The sequence below is a fragment of the Acanthisitta chloris genome, unplaced genomic scaffold (genome assembly GCF_000695815.1).
Source record: "Acanthisitta chloris isolate BGI_N310 unplaced genomic scaffold, ASM69581v1 scaffold2417, whole genome shotgun sequence".
In the NCBI taxonomy this organism is placed as follows: domain Eukaryota; kingdom Metazoa; phylum Chordata; class Aves; order Passeriformes; family Acanthisittidae; genus Acanthisitta; species Acanthisitta chloris.
The window spans coordinates 20,322-38,170 of NW_008682991.1; the positions used below are offsets into that span (position 1 = coordinate 20,322).

Sequence of the window (17,849 nt, forward strand, 5' to 3'; positions counted from 1 at the left end):
ACTACCTGTGTTTTTATGACATGAATATGTTTATTAGACTGACACAGAAGCCCTTTCTTATCTCTGAAACAAAAAGAACAGATTGTAGATATATACTAGGAGTGCTTTCTCACAATTTGTCTTCTGTTGGTTAGTCAAACATTGAGTAGAGAAGGATTGATAGCATTTCTCAAGAAAGGGTGTGCATATACATAGGTGGAGCTGATAAGTGTCAATACACAGATTGTGTGGAGACCTGGCATAGGGAAAAGGGAGCTGTCTTCTACAATGCAAGTAAGCAAAACCTATCACATGAACTCTCTTCTAAAGTCTGTTTCCAAGGCCTTCCTTTTTCCTTAAACAAAACCAGCAGGAGACAACATAGCCTTTCCAGGTTCTAGTGCCTTAAGGGAAGCCCCAAAATGAAGGAAAGCTGCTTGTTCAGAAAAAGACAATATTGCAGCTAAAGAAAAGAAGCAGTATTCTCATTCATGCAGGATCCAGATAATGAGCACAGGTGAACTAGAGCTGTCTATTGGTTTAAACAGTTGCTCATTAGCTAATCCATAACAAGTCCTGTATTGTCTGTGTGTGGTGAAGATCTGGGCAGCAAAACTGGGAAGGCTCTGTGCAGTTTGTGCCCAGACAGATGGTCTTGTAAATCTGTTGGTCACTGGTAGAGCTGACTTAAACCTCTGGGGCCTGGGTACACCTGCTGCTGAAGGGTGCATAGCCAGCAGCTGTTCCTTATTGCTGTCACCTTGAACTTGTGACCCATCTTCTGGGTACTCCTTCAGATTCCCAGAGGCTTACTCCACACACATATACAGGCATGGTCTTGCCCTGTCTCTGGCTTCTGGAATAGGAAATGACTCTGTTTTCATGTAAACTGCCTTTAGAATCACTTTGCTTTCCTCTTGAGTGTGATTTGTGCAATAATTGCAAATGCCTTTTCAGGAGCTTTATGTTGGACTCTGTGGACTGGAGTGCAAGGAGTGTAACCAATGCTTGATGAGGTAACCCAATAGGAATGTCCAAAGTTATTGACTGCAAGTGCTGTAGACATGGGCCTGTTTCTAAACATGACAGTATTGCAGGGCAACACACGCATGCATGTGTGGCATTTAGCACAATGTTGCCTTCAACCTTGACTGGGGATTATGAGCATTCCTTCATAAGCATATACATATCATCATATTTAGTTGTAGAATCATAGAAAATGGTGCTGGGAGGAACCATCTCATCTGTACCTGGGCCCAGAAGCAAAGCCAGCCCTACTTAAGCTGTTCAAGTCTAGTCTGATCCTTTAGGCCAAACTTGAAGGAAAGTGATTAGACAATTTGACAATTCTAGATACTGCAGCTTTCATCTAGAAGGTAGTTAAAGCACCTAGATATTTGAGTTGTAGAATCATAGAAAATGGTGCTGGGAGGAACCATCTCATCTGTACCTGGGCCCAGAAGCAAAGCCAGCCCTACTTAAGCTGTTCAAGTCTAGTCTGATCCTTTAGGCCAAACTTGAAGGAAAGTGATTAGACAATTTGACAATTCTAGATACTGCAGCTTTCATCTAGAAGGTAGTTAAAGCACCTAGATATTTGCAAATTTCCTTATGTATCCCTGTGCATTTGTAGGTATCTCTGCCGCTCAAATAGTTTTGTCATCCTCTTGTTCCTGCTGTCCTGTCTCTGGCTGAATCACGGTTGCCCATCTCTCAGACTTACACTGTAAACTCAAGTCAGGGAACAGGTGTTTAAAGAATGTACAACAAAATTGCACTGGTGTTAGGGGCAGAAGGAGAGAAGGGTGGGAAGAGGGAATATCACAAACCACTGAAAGGAAATTTTATGAGCTTGGCAGTGTTCAGCTATTATCCAGACCAGTTCCTGGGTAGCTGTGCAGCTACAAAGACTGTGTTTCTGCTAGGTTTTTCTCTTCACGTTCACTTTTCACCTGTTACAGAGTATGGCATGATTAACAACTACTCTTGCTAATGTTGAGATGGTGTAAACCTGTTCTGTGTCAAGACCAAGAGTGTATTTCTGTCAGAAATGGTGACATGACCTAACATTTCGTTGCAGAATGAAAGAGGGACTTGCTGCTCCTGTTTCCTTGCTCCCCTGCTATGCTCCCAGTTTTGTGCTCCCGCTCTTTCAGCTAATTTCAGTTCATTGCAGACTCCTTACTGATCCATTTTAGCTTGCCAAACTGATAGCAAACTGTGCTGGCAAAATGACCTGGACAGATTTCTGCCAGATTAGAGAGCTGAACTGACCCGTGCAATGGTCTGGTGAGAGGGAGTGGGAGAAAAGAGTACCCACTTTTACAGGAGTGTCCAGCCATTTTTTTAAGCTGAAGCTATAACTTAATGGTTTAAAGTAATCACGGACAATGACTTCACTCTAAATTTTGATGGCAAAAACTGAAGTTGGGTGGTGGCAGCCATTCCACTTAGAAAATCGATATTCATTTATTCATATAATGCAAGAACTGTCTGTGGTTTCTTACGCTCTCCTTGAAGCTGCTGTGTAATTTTCAGTCATTTGTCTGAGACTGGGTCATGGTGTAGTCTTACAGATCAAGTGAAGCAGACACAACTCCTCACATGACTAAGCCAGATCAGACCAGACCAGATGCCTTTAGAACTGCATGGTCTGTGCTGGTCATTGCAGCAAGTGGTGGCACAGATCTCACAGACCCCTTTTAGCTCCAATTTTTGTTATAGCTGAAGCTTTGAGTACTTGGTCAGCCTGTCATATGGGCACATGCATAGGACTCGTAACACTACACACAACTGCTTTGGTGTGATTGTGGGATTTCCCAGCCAAACTGAATCTAAACATTTTCTGTAAGATTCTCATCAGTCTTAAGCTGGGAAGCATCAGAACAAGTCCCAGCTTTGTTTCTTTAGCAGCACTTAATGTGTATACGGAGGAGTACTTATTGGATGGATTAACTTACATTTCTATGGCCTGAGGCGATAATGTGGGAAAACACAGCTGATGAGGACATTGAATTCGTGCACTGAAGAGCACTATTAAAGGCTGAGGTGTGGTGAGGAGCTGCATAGCCTGGAGCTTCCCATTAGACTGCTGAGGAGGTATTGCTCCATACATACATTGTTGTACCTTAGTAAAAGCTCATCTTTACGATGAATAACTTCACGTGCCTTTAGGGCAGTAATTAGGAGGCACTTTTATTCTGCTTAGCCTTCAGACAAATAATGCAAGCTCAGGAAGTGCCTTGCCCATTTTCTTACCAGTCTCTGTGTGAGGGTTAGGTGGAGTACAGTTCCAGGCTATAGTTTCTCTGGTGGCAAAACTGGTTTAAGAAGTTCTGCACTGATTCTTTCTCTGTTCTCTGTACTGTGTCAATGCCATGGTTAATGTGGCCACAAAATGAGCTAGTTCACCAATGCAATTAAAATAGGCTGATGGGGAAAAATCAAAACCAAACTAACAACAAAATCCAAATGGGGATGGGGAGGCTTAGTTTTTAATTATTGGTAACTAGAGTGGTGTGTGTGAGTCTTCCCCCCCACTTCCCCTCCCCATCTTCCTGCAGTTTAGTTGGTACAGCTGCACACAGGATTTGATGGTATATTGCAGGAGTAGGAATGACCAGCTAAGGAGAGGAAACATCTTCAGATCGTTTTGTTGATGAAAAATCTGTTGCTGTAACTACACCCCTGGCGACTGACTTTTCATTTATCTCGACTCCTTGTTTGGAACCAGTAAGAAGCTTTCTTAAACCTGCAGAGTCTGTAATTACTATCCATCAGCCATGCACCTTGTGTGAAGAATCTTAAAATGACAAGCAAGAAACTGTGGTTTCTAAATGGGAGGAGCACTTCCTGTGTTTGTAGATGTGAATTTATATTATACACTGGAAAAGAGGAGGAGTAAACACTAACCTTTCTAGCAACAGGCCTTTTACACAAGAGAGGGTTTCAGCATTTAGACCAGTTAGTAAATGAGGCAACTAAGTTTTATGACATCAGACAGACTAATCATCTGACTGGTATTTCCCCATGATAGGTGCTTCACTGGCACATTCTGCCCCGAAAATAAAACTTCTACTTTTGTCATTTCTGAAGATGAACAAGCTCAGAACTTGCCCCGTCAGATGATGAAAACAGGTGTATCAGGGAAGAGTTGACCATGTGATAGTGCTAATCACTTCAATATTGTGCTTTCAGGGATCTGATTGTTTTGATAATTTTTCAGAAGTACTGACTCATCTGTCTTTGAGTGTTTATCTCTAAACCCCCTTATTGCAGGGACTGCATGAGCTCTGAGAATCTTATGGAAGGTTAATCCTGAGCAAATTCAAGCATGGACTAGATGATCAGTGAGGAAACTTTCTTCTCCCAGCTGAATATAAAATTTGCCGTTATGTGTAGCTACTATGGGAACTCAAACCTGACTATTGAGCACTGAAGTTCTGCATTGGTAGGGACAGAGGTGTCTTCATAGGATAGGCAAGTGCAGTAAAATGTGACATGGTTTTGTATGGTCTCTTTCACGGGAAATGATAACAATATGATGGTCATAGTGGTGTACTAAGTTCTTTTATTCCCTCCTGAGTGCAGGAATCTAGTAAAATCTCACTAAGGCGTTGGTAAGAAAAGTTGGTTTGTGATGAAGGGAAAGTCTAATAAAGGTAGCATTAAAACTAGATTATATCAGTAAGAGTTGAGTGTCTGTGCATCTTGAGGAAAAGATGGGATTAGTCATCAGAAAGAAAAAATGTGACTTTTGACACATGCTTCTGGAACAGCTGATGCCCAGGAACACATTTCGCAGAGTTGGGAGGAGGATGCAGTGGAATGAGACACCATGATTAGTAAGGCCATGCAGGGAGATATGGATGGGGCAGACCCTAGTGGTAGTTAGCCCTATGTGCACAGGCAACCACACACTGCGTTTGTCTTAAGTGTCTGCGTAACTTGGTCAGCAGTTAGTTTTGCTTTGTATGCATAGAGAAACATTGACATTTGGTGGATGGATGAGGTGTCCTTACCTTCCCTCTTTTATCTAGATTTGTTGCACCCAGTTCACCATGTTTATGTTGACTGTCATCAACGGTTAACTAAATGCTTAGCAAGTTCAGGAGACAACCATGTCCCAGGATATATCATCAAGTGACACAAAGAGATTGAAATGATAGTTGAGATGGTTCCCTTGACCTTCCTTTGATAAACCTTTCACTGGATACAGCTGTATAGTTACTTCTGTTGCTCTCTTTGTGGCATTTCACAGATAGTTACATATGTTTATTTTGGGTACAGAAAAGATACATTATTTGCCAAGAAACCGATACTTTCATGCAATTTCCCACCAAAAGGATTTTAAAGAAATCACTGAGTTCTTTGCTCACACCCATCACAGAAGAGAGGCTTTGGGTTCTTGTACTTTCCTTGGCAACAGGTGTGCAAGGGAGCATAAGGCTTAAAGAGATTCTGCTTACACGAGGCAGAAAAATTAATATACCTTTACTAACAGAAAACCAGCATGAAGCTTTGAGGTAACACTTTCTACGGCAGTGGGAATTCACTTGCTTTTTCCCCTTCCTTACCGGAAGACACTTCTGTGCTGTTATGCTGAAAGGCACACAGGTGTAGAATGGAGAATGAGAAAGCCTCTTTATTCACTTCTCTTAACAACTCCTTCCTGGATAATTACTGAATGCAAAATTTTGCCATATAGTGTAAAATGGAATGGGAGCCAAACTGACGCCCTTGGATATGGATCTGTTAAGAGAGAGAGGTAAAGAACATAAGAGAGTATCTCTTTACTCCTTTCTTCATGCCATGCTTCCAAGGGGAAGGGACGATAAAGGTGCTGTGCTGCAGTTGGTATGTTGGCTAGAGCTTCGTGAAACCCAATGCGAGGTTTTGACAGAGGAGGCACAACTGTTGGCAGGTTCTGGTGACCATGGCAGAGCTCAGTGGGAGTTATTCTAAGAACACAACATATGATCAGATTACTGAGGGACACTTTACATGGTTCTAAAAAATGAACCATCTGACGGTTTATGACAGCTCTGCCTGTTCCAGCCAAGTGAGGAGTGCTCATCTTTGCTGACCTTGCAGCCAGGGTTGTGAAACAAAGAAAGTGCTTCCCAGGGGCTGTGAGCCTACAGACTTCCAGCCACATAATACCTGCTTGCATATAACCTCTGATAAGAGAAACAAAAGACATTTAGGACTTGCTTCTCTTGCAGTTTTGATTCATGGTAACTTAATATGTTCTTGCTACAGTTTATTGGGCTTGGCAATTTGCATAGTTCTATATTTAGTAATCTCTGTGATTAACGTCTTTGTAGAGAGATCTGTTTGTGGGGGTTTTGTTGGTTTTTTTTGGTTGGTTTTTGGTTTTGTTGGTGTTTTGTTGTTTTTTTTTCTACCAGTATTTTTATTAGTTTAACATACCCTGTCATTTTTCTGTTTTTCCCTGACTGTGAGGGCACACTTCCAGAAGAGAGAGACTGTATGAGAGGTGGTGGCAAGCAGGAAGTGAATTCTAAAACTGGAATTTTTGAGGATCCACAGTTAAATGCTCTCTGTAGCAAGTTTCTTGCTAGAGAATTTCTCTGACATCTAATATGTGTAATTTGTGCAACAGTTTCTCTTCCCACTAGTCTTTTCCAGTGAAGTACATGGCCTGAGAGAACTTTGTAATTTTTGCTGGTGTTGTCAAACAGTTAAATGCACATTTATGGAAACACCTCCCACTTTCCCAGGCTTGACTACAGTTTATTGTCTCTCCTCCCTGCTTCCTACTCTGTTTCCCTTGTTTTGTTCTCTCTAACACTCAGTCCCTCCTAATTCCTTTGATGAGGCGCTGGATGACGCAGGAGGTTGGCATCACTGTGTAAAGGTCTCTTTGTGCCAGTTTCTGCCTTTTTTTTTAAATTTTATTTTAATTTCCCCTCTGATGCTCCTTGTTTCCGGCTTCACTGTTTCTCTGCAAGGGCTTTCAAATGGCTAAAGTCCTTTCAGGGTTGTTGTTGCTCTGGCATGGGGCTGCAGTTTCCTCAGAGTGTATTTCTGTCATGGAGCACCTCTTTCCAAGAGTACTTTTCCAGCCACATCCTCAGCAATGTCCCCTACCACATGTCTCCTTTCTTCCAAATTTGTCTTTTTACATATCTTGCATTTGCCCTTCTGTGCATCCTCATGAATCCTTTTGTGGTTCCTTTCGTGTGTCTCCTCATGTGTCCCCTGTCCCTACTGGCTCTTGCCCTTTCTGAAATATGTTTGAGCAAAGGTAGCTTGTGCTTTTCTGACTGGTTGAGGTTTTAATGGATTGATTGTTATTTTCATCCAGATTGAGGATGGCTGGAATCGACTGTGACTGGCACAGAGCTGTTTGTGGCATGCTCTCACACAGATTACTCCTGTAGCCCTTGACTAGTGAAGCAGAGTAGTGTTCTGTCAGACTTCTCAGTCTGTATGATTTATTTTACTTTCATGGAAACACGACAAAGCTAAATTTGCTCCATAACATTTATTGGATCTGGTTGAGAATTAATTGAAATTAATTTTGCAAGGATGACCCATAACTGAGCCATGGTCTGGAGAATTCCCATGTGTTCAAGTTTTCAGTATAGCCAAATATGTACCCTTTAAAAGTTTGCTTGAAATTCTTCACATCCACTTCTTCTCAGGGCTAGTTTTTCCTGCCTCTTCCATTAATGCTTTCCCCTTGCCCCTCAAAGGGTCCTCTTGGTGTATAAAACATTTTCTTCTTGTTTCTTTGTAGATAATAGGGTGTAAGCACCTTGTTTTGTTCTGCACATTTCCCACTTCTGATGTGTATCAAAACTCTCCTTCTGAAATTTCATATCTGTCAGCATCTGTGCTAGAAGAATCACTTCAGTCATTTCTTACCTTTCAACTTGGATCCGTGTCTAACAGATGGAGGCCTTGAAAAGCCATAAATATTATTGTTGGCACTAGAGGAAGGTGGTGTGGATATGTGTCGCTGGTAATTGGTCTTGGCTTTGTAAAGATGGCTACATGGGTTGGAAAAGCAGCCAGGTGGAAGGTGGCATAACAGCATCTGCTCCCATCAAACTCTCCTGGGCATGCCATTCTGCTAATGCTGAAACTGTGGGAACTGAAGAGGTCAGTGGTTACATGCTGGGCATTGTGTTTCTGGCACAGAAACAGTTCCTAATTTGTGTATACAGGAGCTGGAGCTGATTTCTCAGCTATAGACCTGGTTCTTCTCCCAAGGGAATAAGAAGAGCTGCTGTAATGACACCATTAGGAAATGATTAAGATCTGTAAATATAAAATGCTTTCCCATCCTCATGTATGCTTTGGTTATGTTTCATGAACATGATCTAAATGTAGTCACGGACATTTGCATTCCTCTGTTTCAGAAACAGATGGAATTAGGAGTTTTGCCAGCCCTTCCCTAAAGGGCTGAGTGGTCAATTTCTGCTTAGAGCCTTTTCTTGCATCATTTTCTTCAGGGTTGAGTGAAATAAGGGTATAAAATAAAAACGAGTGACAACTTTTTCATGGAACATCAAACTACTGGAATAAATATTGCGTCTGATTTCACTGCTTGTTTTTGATGTCTGTGATGACCTAATGTACAAGTTCTCCATTCTGCTCATAAAATTTCCATACAGAATACTGGGGTTTTATAATTCTGTCATAAATAAACTTCACAAGAATTGTGGCTTTGCTTCCCATTTCATTCCTTCTTTACTCCACAAACATTTGTAGCCATATTGAGATGTCTTACAGCCTTGCAGTTTCCATTCCCAACTCTTTATTGAGGTACTGTATTGCTACTAGTGTGGTCACTACAAATGGATTATTTTGCAGAGCCTGCTCTTTCTTTCCTGTTTTCTGCCTTGAACCAGCCCAGAGTTCAGATGTGTAGCTGCTGCCTTTCTGTTTCTGTTCCTTATTCCTTCACCTCCAGGAAAAGAATAAAATCTGTTTGTCTGCTTAGATTTGACACATGGGAGCCAGTGTATGGAACCTGGATAGTCTGCCTGCAAGAACCTGAAAACAATTGTAATTCACTGATAAATTCTGTGTGACTGTTTTCACCTACTTCCCTATTGGTTTTTATTTTCTTGTACTTAGATTCACAGTCTTACCCAGGCTGAACAGTCCCAGATTTCTCAGACTCTGCTCATATGAAAGATGCTCCAGTCTCAATAATTACTGCTGACTTTTTGCTGGACTCTCTCCAGTATGTCCACAGCTTTCTCATGCTGAGGAGCCCAGAACTGGACACAGTACTCCAGTTATTGCCTCAAAAGTGCAGAGTAGAAATGGAGGATCACTTCCCTTGACCTGTTGGCAACAGTCCTCCTAATGCAGACTGGGATTTGCCAGACGAGTGCATTGCTGGCTCATTGTCAGCTCATTGCCAACTGGGATCCCATCTATTCAGCCAATTTTCAGTCCAGTCCCTTGTCCAATTATCTAGCCCATACTTTGTCAGGTTGCCTGTGAGGATCTTGTGGGAGACTGCTCCTAAAACAGACTTCTGCCATGTGAACTGCTAAGTTCCTTTCTAAGAAAGAAAATACTGTGACAGAGTATGATTTCTTTACCTAATTCCGTCGTGTATCTCTTTTTTTGGCTAGGGTCATAGCTCTCTAAACTTATATTGCATTATTTCTTTCTTCCAGGCCGAAATGAGCTGATTGCCCGCTATATTAAGCTGAGAACAGGGAAAACACGCACAAGGAAACAGGTAACTGTACAGTTTTCCCTGTAAGTATTAGCTTCTTTGGACCACTGGAGACGATGAGGGCAAATGAGAACAAATTCCTTGATGTTCACTTATTAGTTTTTGGTTTTGCTGAAAAGAAGTGTTGTGCTGAGCTGGTTAGTAAGAACAGCAGGAAGAGTCAGCTCAGGTATTTTACAGCAGGATTATAATGCTTATGTCTCCCAAGCACATCATGACCACAAAGTTTTCTGTTCTTAAGTAGTGTGCAGTTTGATTCGCTTGGTCTACTAATGCGTGTTTCAGTGAACATCAGTAGTCCTCTACATGAAGATTCTTTATTCAGCCCAGACAGCTCCACAGAAATACTGATTTTGAAAATACCTGGCACACAAGATGAAAAATGATTCTTTGTAAATCGGGAATGACAGTCCAGGCTATGCTGGACAAAACACCGAGCAACCTAGATCTGCTTTGGGTAGGAGATTGGTGGCTGGCATCCAGAAGTTCCTTCCAACCTAAGGAACTGTAGTTCCTTCCAACCTATCTAATGTGTTGCAGCCCACATTAGATACTGAGAATTATTATTTTTTAGAGGAGGTCTCTGGCTTGGTAAAGCTATTTGAATTGAAAAAGCCTTAAATGGCCCATCTTTACTGATCTTCCACCCCATTTCATGGCACTTCACTCATGTTCAGAAAAGCAGCTCATTGCTACCCTCAACCCCTCCTCCCCCAACCCTTAATATCTCCCTATTGCACCAGGTACCTAAAGTATGTTTACTTCTACAAGAAGGTATCAAGTGTTTCTCTGGAATGAAGATGGATTTTGTCTTTCAATGCAGGTATCTAGTCACATCCAGGTCCTGGCAAGGCGGAAAGCTAGAGAGATTCAAGCCAAGCTCAAGGTATGATGGATATCCTTTAACATATCACACAATTCCCCCAAATTAGCCATTCCCTCTTTGAATAGCTTTAAAAATGGGTAGTCCTTAAAAAACTGTAGTAAGCTGGAGAGGAAAAGGTACTTCCCAGGAAGTGTTGTGCAAACATTCATTATTGTTGAAGCTCTGTGACGTCTGGAGCAATTCTATTTAAAGGATAAAGAAACAATAACTTTTTAAATTTTATGCGTCTTATTTCTACGTCCAGTTTATGCTGTCATCATCCAAGTCTGAAAGACCCTGAGACTTAGGAGTATGCAAAGACTGTTTACTTGTGAAGGAGGGGTTTATGATTACAAATCTGACCAGTAATCAGGCCCTGGTGTTGTGGTGACCTTAGGAAAAGTACCTTTACAGTTACTACAGTGCCAGTTCCACCTCTACTACAGGTAGTGATGTGGAGTTGTCCAATGAGAGGAAGCAATAAAGCCAGCTGGCATCTTCTCAGGTAAAATGGAACCAGCTGGATAGAATTTGCCCCTTGATTAGTTCAGACCTGATTTGAAGAGGCCTGGGCTAATGAGAGAGAAAATTATTGACTGCTTGTTGAGAAAGTCTGTGTTTTCCTTTCTAGAGGAAGAGTTCTGAGATCACACTAATGAACTGATACCTCTTGACATTTATTTCCACTCAGATTTGAAGCAGGGAGATGGTTTATGAGCTCAGACTGAATTGCCAGAAATGCTGAGAAGGTCAAGTTTGTGTGTGACAATTGCACAAGAGGATGTCTCCTGTTAGAATGTGAGCCATCCAGAAAGGGATTGCTGAGCAGGATGTGAGGTCTGGTCCTTGTTATGCATTGCTGAATCAGCCAGAGAAGGAAGGTGAATGTTGGCCTTTCTGATTCAGTATGGCAATACAAGTGATCTGGAGGGCAGTTTGTTTCCCTGATCTTCCATGCTTCAGGTGATGATGAGGATCTTGACAGCCCAGCCCAGCCCTCACCCTTGGGTGGATGGCTGTTGGTATGTGCTTCCTCTTGACTGTTCTGGCAACTCCTGTCTGGGCACCAGGTGGAAGTGGGCTGTCCTGTGAGCGAACTGTTGGCACTCAGTCTTGAACAGTGCTGAAGTGTATGCACATCTATTGCAAGCAATGATTACCTCTAAGCCATGACTGCACCCCCCACATCCCATCCCTATCCCCATTTTAGAAAATGGTGCTGTGTCTGTCATCAGCCTGTTGTGTTTTCAGCTGCTCTGATAAAGAGAAGGAGCCACAAATTACAACTTTCTAATTCAGTGCACCTAGGTAGGGCTGCCTAAGCTTGAAACCTGTGGTGCTGCTAAGTGGTCAATTCAGGTGGAGGCCTGCTGGAGAGGCAAGTTAGAACGAGTAGGAAACAACAACTGCCCGGGGTGTTAAAAGCTTTACTGCTGCTTATATCTGTAACCTTGATTCTGTTCCTTGCATGTCACAGCTCTGGGATTTGGCATGATTGAAAAGCCAGTCATCCAAGCCCGTTTCCACTTAGCACACAGGAGCTGGCCAGTTTTGTTCTTAGGGAACGAAGGTGTCTCAGGGAGCTCCATGGAGCCATTGGCTGTTGTCCTTTTACACTATCCAGGCCATGCTGTGAGCTCTGCCCAGCTGCCTGCAGTGAACCCTTCCCCAGTACCAGGCTGTTCCTTTCCGCCTGCAGAGGCAAGTCGGTAGCACTGATTCAACTCATTTACTTCTTTGCTTTTGCTGGTCCTTTCCATAGAGCAAGGAAATGAAATCACAAAAGCTGCTGCTCCTTCTTCCAAGTTCCTGCTGGTAACTGTGTGTTCTTCTATCACTGTTCATTTTCTTTAGCGAATATACATTTTCATATTTATATCCTGGAGAGCAGAGCAGCTCTGTACTGACTTTTCAGAGCAGTTATGCTACTGTCTCCACACGAATTGGGGTGCCTTTAGGTGTGCACTGTCTGTAACAAATAGAGATGGGAAATAAGGTAAAGCTTGAAGCAAAATCTGTTCCCAGAAGTCAGTAGTTTTTCCGTGTCCTGTGTGGCTAATAGAAATCACCTGTACTAAGGAAAAAGCAAGAAATTGTGGTGCTATAGTGGCATGATTATTATCATCATCACCATCATCATTATTATGTGTTTTAAGAATAATAAAAGAAAATGCAAACATTGCAAATGTTTGGTTCAAGTTTTTGTTTACTTTTTTTTGGTACTGGAAACATGATACAAATGAATACAAAACTGTTAACTGCAACAGAAAGGAGATGTCCTTTACAAAAACGTGCTCTTTCTAGCAGTCTGTGAGGCATTTAAACAAAACAGAAAAACACAACAGGTGTTAATAGATAAAATCTTTCCCCTTCTAACATTTTTTATATCTTAATACCTCCACAAGTAAATGCATCTTCCCGATAAACTCATGTGTAAACTCAAGTAGACAAATAAAATGTTTCTTGTAAGAAAGTAAGGGGAGGAAAAAAATCCTTTCTGAGAAATTATCCTTACATTGTGAAAAAAAACAAACCCAGAAAAAGTATCATTTCCCTTAAGAAAATGTTGTAGGCCATCTTCAAATTATGCTCTAAAGCATCATTGAGACTGGAATCTGAAAAATTTTCCCATAGCTGTGGAGAATATTAGGAACTTTCTAAACAATTAAAATGTTTTCCTTCCGTTCACTTGAATGGTACTAACAGGAGTCAAAGATCCTGCAAGTTTTACCCATTCCTACTGGTCATTCCACTTGAACATTATCATATATTCTTGAGCTTTTGTTATGCTTCCCCTGTAGGGATTTTTTGTGTTAGACACATTAGAATCCCTGGGCTTTGAACTTTAGAACATCTTAGATAAACTGGAGGGGTTAGAGAGAATGAAGACCCAAGGGTGAGAACTTAGTGCAGTTCAATGAATGCAAGTGGGAAGTGAGAATTCCTGAAGAAGATGGCAAGAGGGTACCTCTTTCAGCAGTTTCTACAAAATATAAATTCATCTGTGCAACTGCTGTGGTAATTATAATGTCTCAGATAAATGTGGAGTGCTTGAAGGATGAAGGTTACTTCTAAGGGATGTAGGAGGAAAGGCAGAGTAGGGGGAAGTGCAGACGGAGTTTGTCTATTTATTCCTTGGAAGAAGAAATGAAGAATGCTATTTGTTTTATAGATACATCAGACCCACTAGTTGTTGCACTATCATTGCCTGTAAAAATGTATATAAATGCACAGTTCCATTAAAATATAAAAAATAATGTCCTTGCATATGTGCCCTGGAGATTTATTAAGATTTCACATTTCTCTGGAGATGGGAATAAAATTATCAACTCTACCTGATACTAATGCAGTCTCAAATTGAGATAGTCCTTTTTTGCAATGATGATGACAATCTCTTTTTATGAGCTTGTCTTTAGAGTTTTTTGGTGTTTTTTTTTATATAATCAAGAGTTTTTCCCATTGAATATTCTTGCCAGTTATTATAACATAAGAGTCAGCTGGGGTTGTACAAGAAAGCTTTTCAGCTGTGTGGCTGAAAGCTTCCAGACAGAAAGATAAATGCTTAGCAGTCTTTAAAACAGCATTTTAGAAAGAATGATTAATCACATCTAAAGTTATAGTAATAAGTGAAAACCTTATGCTTTGAAGAGTTCTTAGAACAGTTATCGGTGAGTTTGCTGATCAGGTTTTCAGAGATGCTTGTTCCCTACAAAGAATCTGATGAGAATCCTACTTATGCAGCATTAGAGCAGGCAACTTGTTAATCATTATAATAATCCTGTATTTTTTTCTGTTTCTACCCTTGCCCATAGGATCAGGCAGCTAAAGACAAAGCCATGCAGAGTATAGCTACAATGTCATCTGCTCAGATCATCTCTGCAACTGCCTTCCATAGTAAAATGGCCTTGCCTGGCCTCCCACGGCCAGCCTACCCTGCTGTTTCTGGGGTGAGTGAATCAGTGTCTTGGTGGAGTTTGGCTGAAGACACTTGGGTTTTTGAAAGGATGTTGAGTCCTGTTCAGGAAAATCCTGAGAACATCAGACAGAATGGGCAAAATGTCATTGTTTTTTTTTAAGAATAAATCTGCCCTATGGCTTCAACAGTTTGGGTCTGATTCTTTGCTCACACTGATATAAACCAACAGTTTCACTATCTTTCTTTTATGATGAAGTGAGAGAACAATCAGATCCTTTGGCTTTTCGTCTGCCTGAAATGTTTTTAGGTGTCTGTATCACTTTCTTAGTCCACATTCTTATGTTGGATTAAAACCGTCGGAGCCATCCTGGCCCTTTCTCAAGGTAATCATTCCCAAGCTCATCCTGAGTACTTAGATCACAAACTGATGGCCCTTATGTAGAATCCTTAACAGAGAAGGCTTCTCAGCACCCCCTAACCTATGAATTAGGCCTAGTGAGCTTTTGTTGAGCATTGATTTCTGCCAAAATACTCCCATGGAGCTTTCCTGGGGAAAATGGTCCTTCCAAGGAAAAATGAGCATTATTGAAGCTTTGGAGGTGGAGGCACAAGGTGCACACCTAATATTTAACATTAAAGACCACTCTTGGGTCAGTTTCTTGTATGTCAGTAGTCTGTAGAAAGAAAACAAAGACCAGTCAGCATTACACAAGAATGAACCCAGGAGTGTAGAAAGAAGATGTAAAACTTAGTCACATCTTGAAAAGTCTCTGAGCTTGCAGTTTATTCCTCAGAAAGGAGCAAGCCTTGCTTTTAGTCTCTATCCTGAGATTGGTGACTTGCCTATATGTTCTTCTCTTGCAGTTTTGGCAAGGAGCTCTGCCAGGCCAAGCTGGATCTTCCCAAGAGTAAGTAATCCCTTATGTGAGCATCCGAAGCAGGTGGTTCTGCTGCTTCCTCTGCTGCCTGAGGAGCACCAGTAGCTATTACAAGATCTATAAAATGCTAGAGATAATATAGCAGGCAGATGCCTTGGCTGTGAATCTGAGCCTTAAGGGCCAGGTTGGAAGACAAACTGAGAGTCATGAGAGAATCTTAACTGGATAAAAACCTATGTCTTCATATTGCACCTGCAACATGAATTGCTTGTCTTAATATGTCCCATGACTCAAGCAGGCTAATATGGGTAATTTTAGAGAGCTGCTGGATCTTGGAGCTTGCCAGAAGCAAGAGTGCTGCAGCTCTGTGCTCCCAGGTTCAACCAGTGGTGAGGCTGAGCATGTATTCCCAGTAGGCATGCACACAAATATGCGTATACATTGCACATACACACATATACACACAGCTGGCCACACAGAACAGCGCAGACAGACACTGCTCAGCACTCACACAAATACAAACAGCATCAACAGCTTCATCCTGTATCCCTCTGGCTGACGAGGGGGAAGGTGTGTTAGTGGGAAATATACATGCACTGTGGATCCACGTGGTAGCTCCCCTGGGATCCCTCTTCTCCCTGTTTTCTGGCACACAGGCAGGTGAGCCCCACCCCAGTTGCTGGTGTAGGCTTCTCTCTCACATACACAAACACATGTGTGTGTGCATAAACACACATACAAACACATACAGTTAATATCTACAGTAACTGTGCTAAGATACACAGTCCATCACACAGCTGGATTGTCCCTTTTCCTGGTTGGCCTCCCACAGGGATAAGCACAGATGCACACTCATTTTTCAGTCAACCTCCAGACTCCACAGTCTCTGTCATTTGGCCTGAACCTCTATGTGCCTCTGAAAGCATTCTTACCTCTGGAGACACACAGAGCTGGCTCACAAACTATTTACTTGCTGACTCGTCTGGCTTCATAATCACTAGTGATCCCACCCTCACTTGCTGCTGGCATTCCAGAAACACACGCAGAACTGAGAGCTCCCCATGCAGGAAAACAAATAGATAGAATTTAGTGAGAAGATAGAACAGACTGCACTGATAAGGTGTGGAGCAAGGACCAACAGCTGGCATGTCTTGTCATATTCTCCCTAAACAACATCATAATACATCTTGTGCAATCCCAAAATGCTCTTCCCTTGCATTCTATAACATGTCCCATACCATGTAGGCAGTAACCCCCTCAGTTCGGAAGGTGACTGGTTTGTGAGCCTCCCTAGATGGCTCACTGGGTTGACTTCACACCTGGAGACAAGCCTTTGATGGGCATCACTAGTGATGGCCCTGAGTGTAGTTCTGTCAGTGTTATTCAGGTTGCTCTGCCTACCGTTGTTAACGTGTTTGGTTGGTATGGAGGCACAGTTTTCATCACGTAACCTAGTAGGAGCAGTTTAAGCCAACTTTTAAGAACAAGCAGCTGGAAGGGTGTATGTTCGTCACCCAAGGCATGTGTTCCTGCTTTTTCATGGTGCTGTTGCTAATGTTTGTGGAGCAGATTAGGGAACAGATATTATTTAAATATCTTGTGGAGGAAAATGACTAGTAAATTAATAGAAGCCATCCTAAGAGAAATAAAAGGCAGCTAGCAAGTGTATGAGGGAGCATCAGTTCTGGGCCTCTCAGTTCTCAGGAGCAATATTGAAGTGCTGGAGCAGGTCCAGAGAAGATCAACAAGGCTGGTGAAGGGACTTGAGCACAAGTGCTATGAGGAGAGGCTGAGGGAGCTGGGGGTGTTCAGCCTGGAGAAGAGGAGGCTCAGGGGAGACCTTGTCGCCCTCTACAACTCCTTGACAGGAGGTTGTAGTCAGGTGGGGGTTGGTCCCTTCTCCCAGGCAATCAGCAGTAGGACAAGAGGGCACAGACTCAAGCTCTGCCAGGGGAGGTTTAGGTTAGATATTAGGAAGAGATTTTTTACAGAGAGAGTGATCAGGCATTGGAATGGGCTGCCCAGGGAGGTGGTGGATTCACCATCCCTGGAAGTTTTTAAGATGAGACTGGATGTGGCACTTAATGCCATGGTCTAGTAATGGCAGTAGGGTTGGACTTGATGATCTTTGAGGTCTTTTCCAACCTGCTTGATTCTGTGATTCTATGATCAATGTGAGAGGTTCTTTTAGAGGCTTGAAGTATCTGCCACCCCAACATCAGATGATGTCTCCAGATCTTAATTTTTCTTATGGTAGTGTTAAAATGGAGCTGAGCTGTCTTGAAAGCTAGGTTCAGTTGTGTGTGTTGAGTATTTCTGAATTTGAATCTTAAAAGTCTGAGGGGCATCCAACCCAGACCTTTATCCACTGCATAAGTTTGCAGCTGTTTGTGGTTGAAAAGAAAGGATAAATAAATGGGCATCAGTGTATTAAGAGGCTGATAAGTATCTTAGAAAAACAAATCTGGAGGAAGAGCCTGCTGA

At 42.1% G+C, this 17,849-nt stretch overlaps 1 protein-coding gene across 1 annotated transcript in view; it reads left to right on the forward strand.

Moving 5' to 3' along the window:
* TEAD4 (TEA domain family member 4) overlaps positions 1 to 17,849 on the forward strand; it is a 40,213-nt gene that overhangs the window by 6,400 nt on the left and 15,964 nt on the right. Inside the window, exons 2-5 of the mRNA XM_009078723.1 lie at positions 9,645 to 9,709; positions 10,530 to 10,592; positions 14,384 to 14,518; positions 15,352 to 15,395. Of these exons, the coding sequence (XP_009076971.1) occupies positions 9,645 to 9,709; positions 10,530 to 10,592; positions 14,384 to 14,518; positions 15,352 to 15,395 (307 nt within the window). The remainder of the gene's footprint in view (positions 1 to 9,644; positions 9,710 to 10,529; positions 10,593 to 14,383; positions 14,519 to 15,351; positions 15,396 to 17,849) is intronic.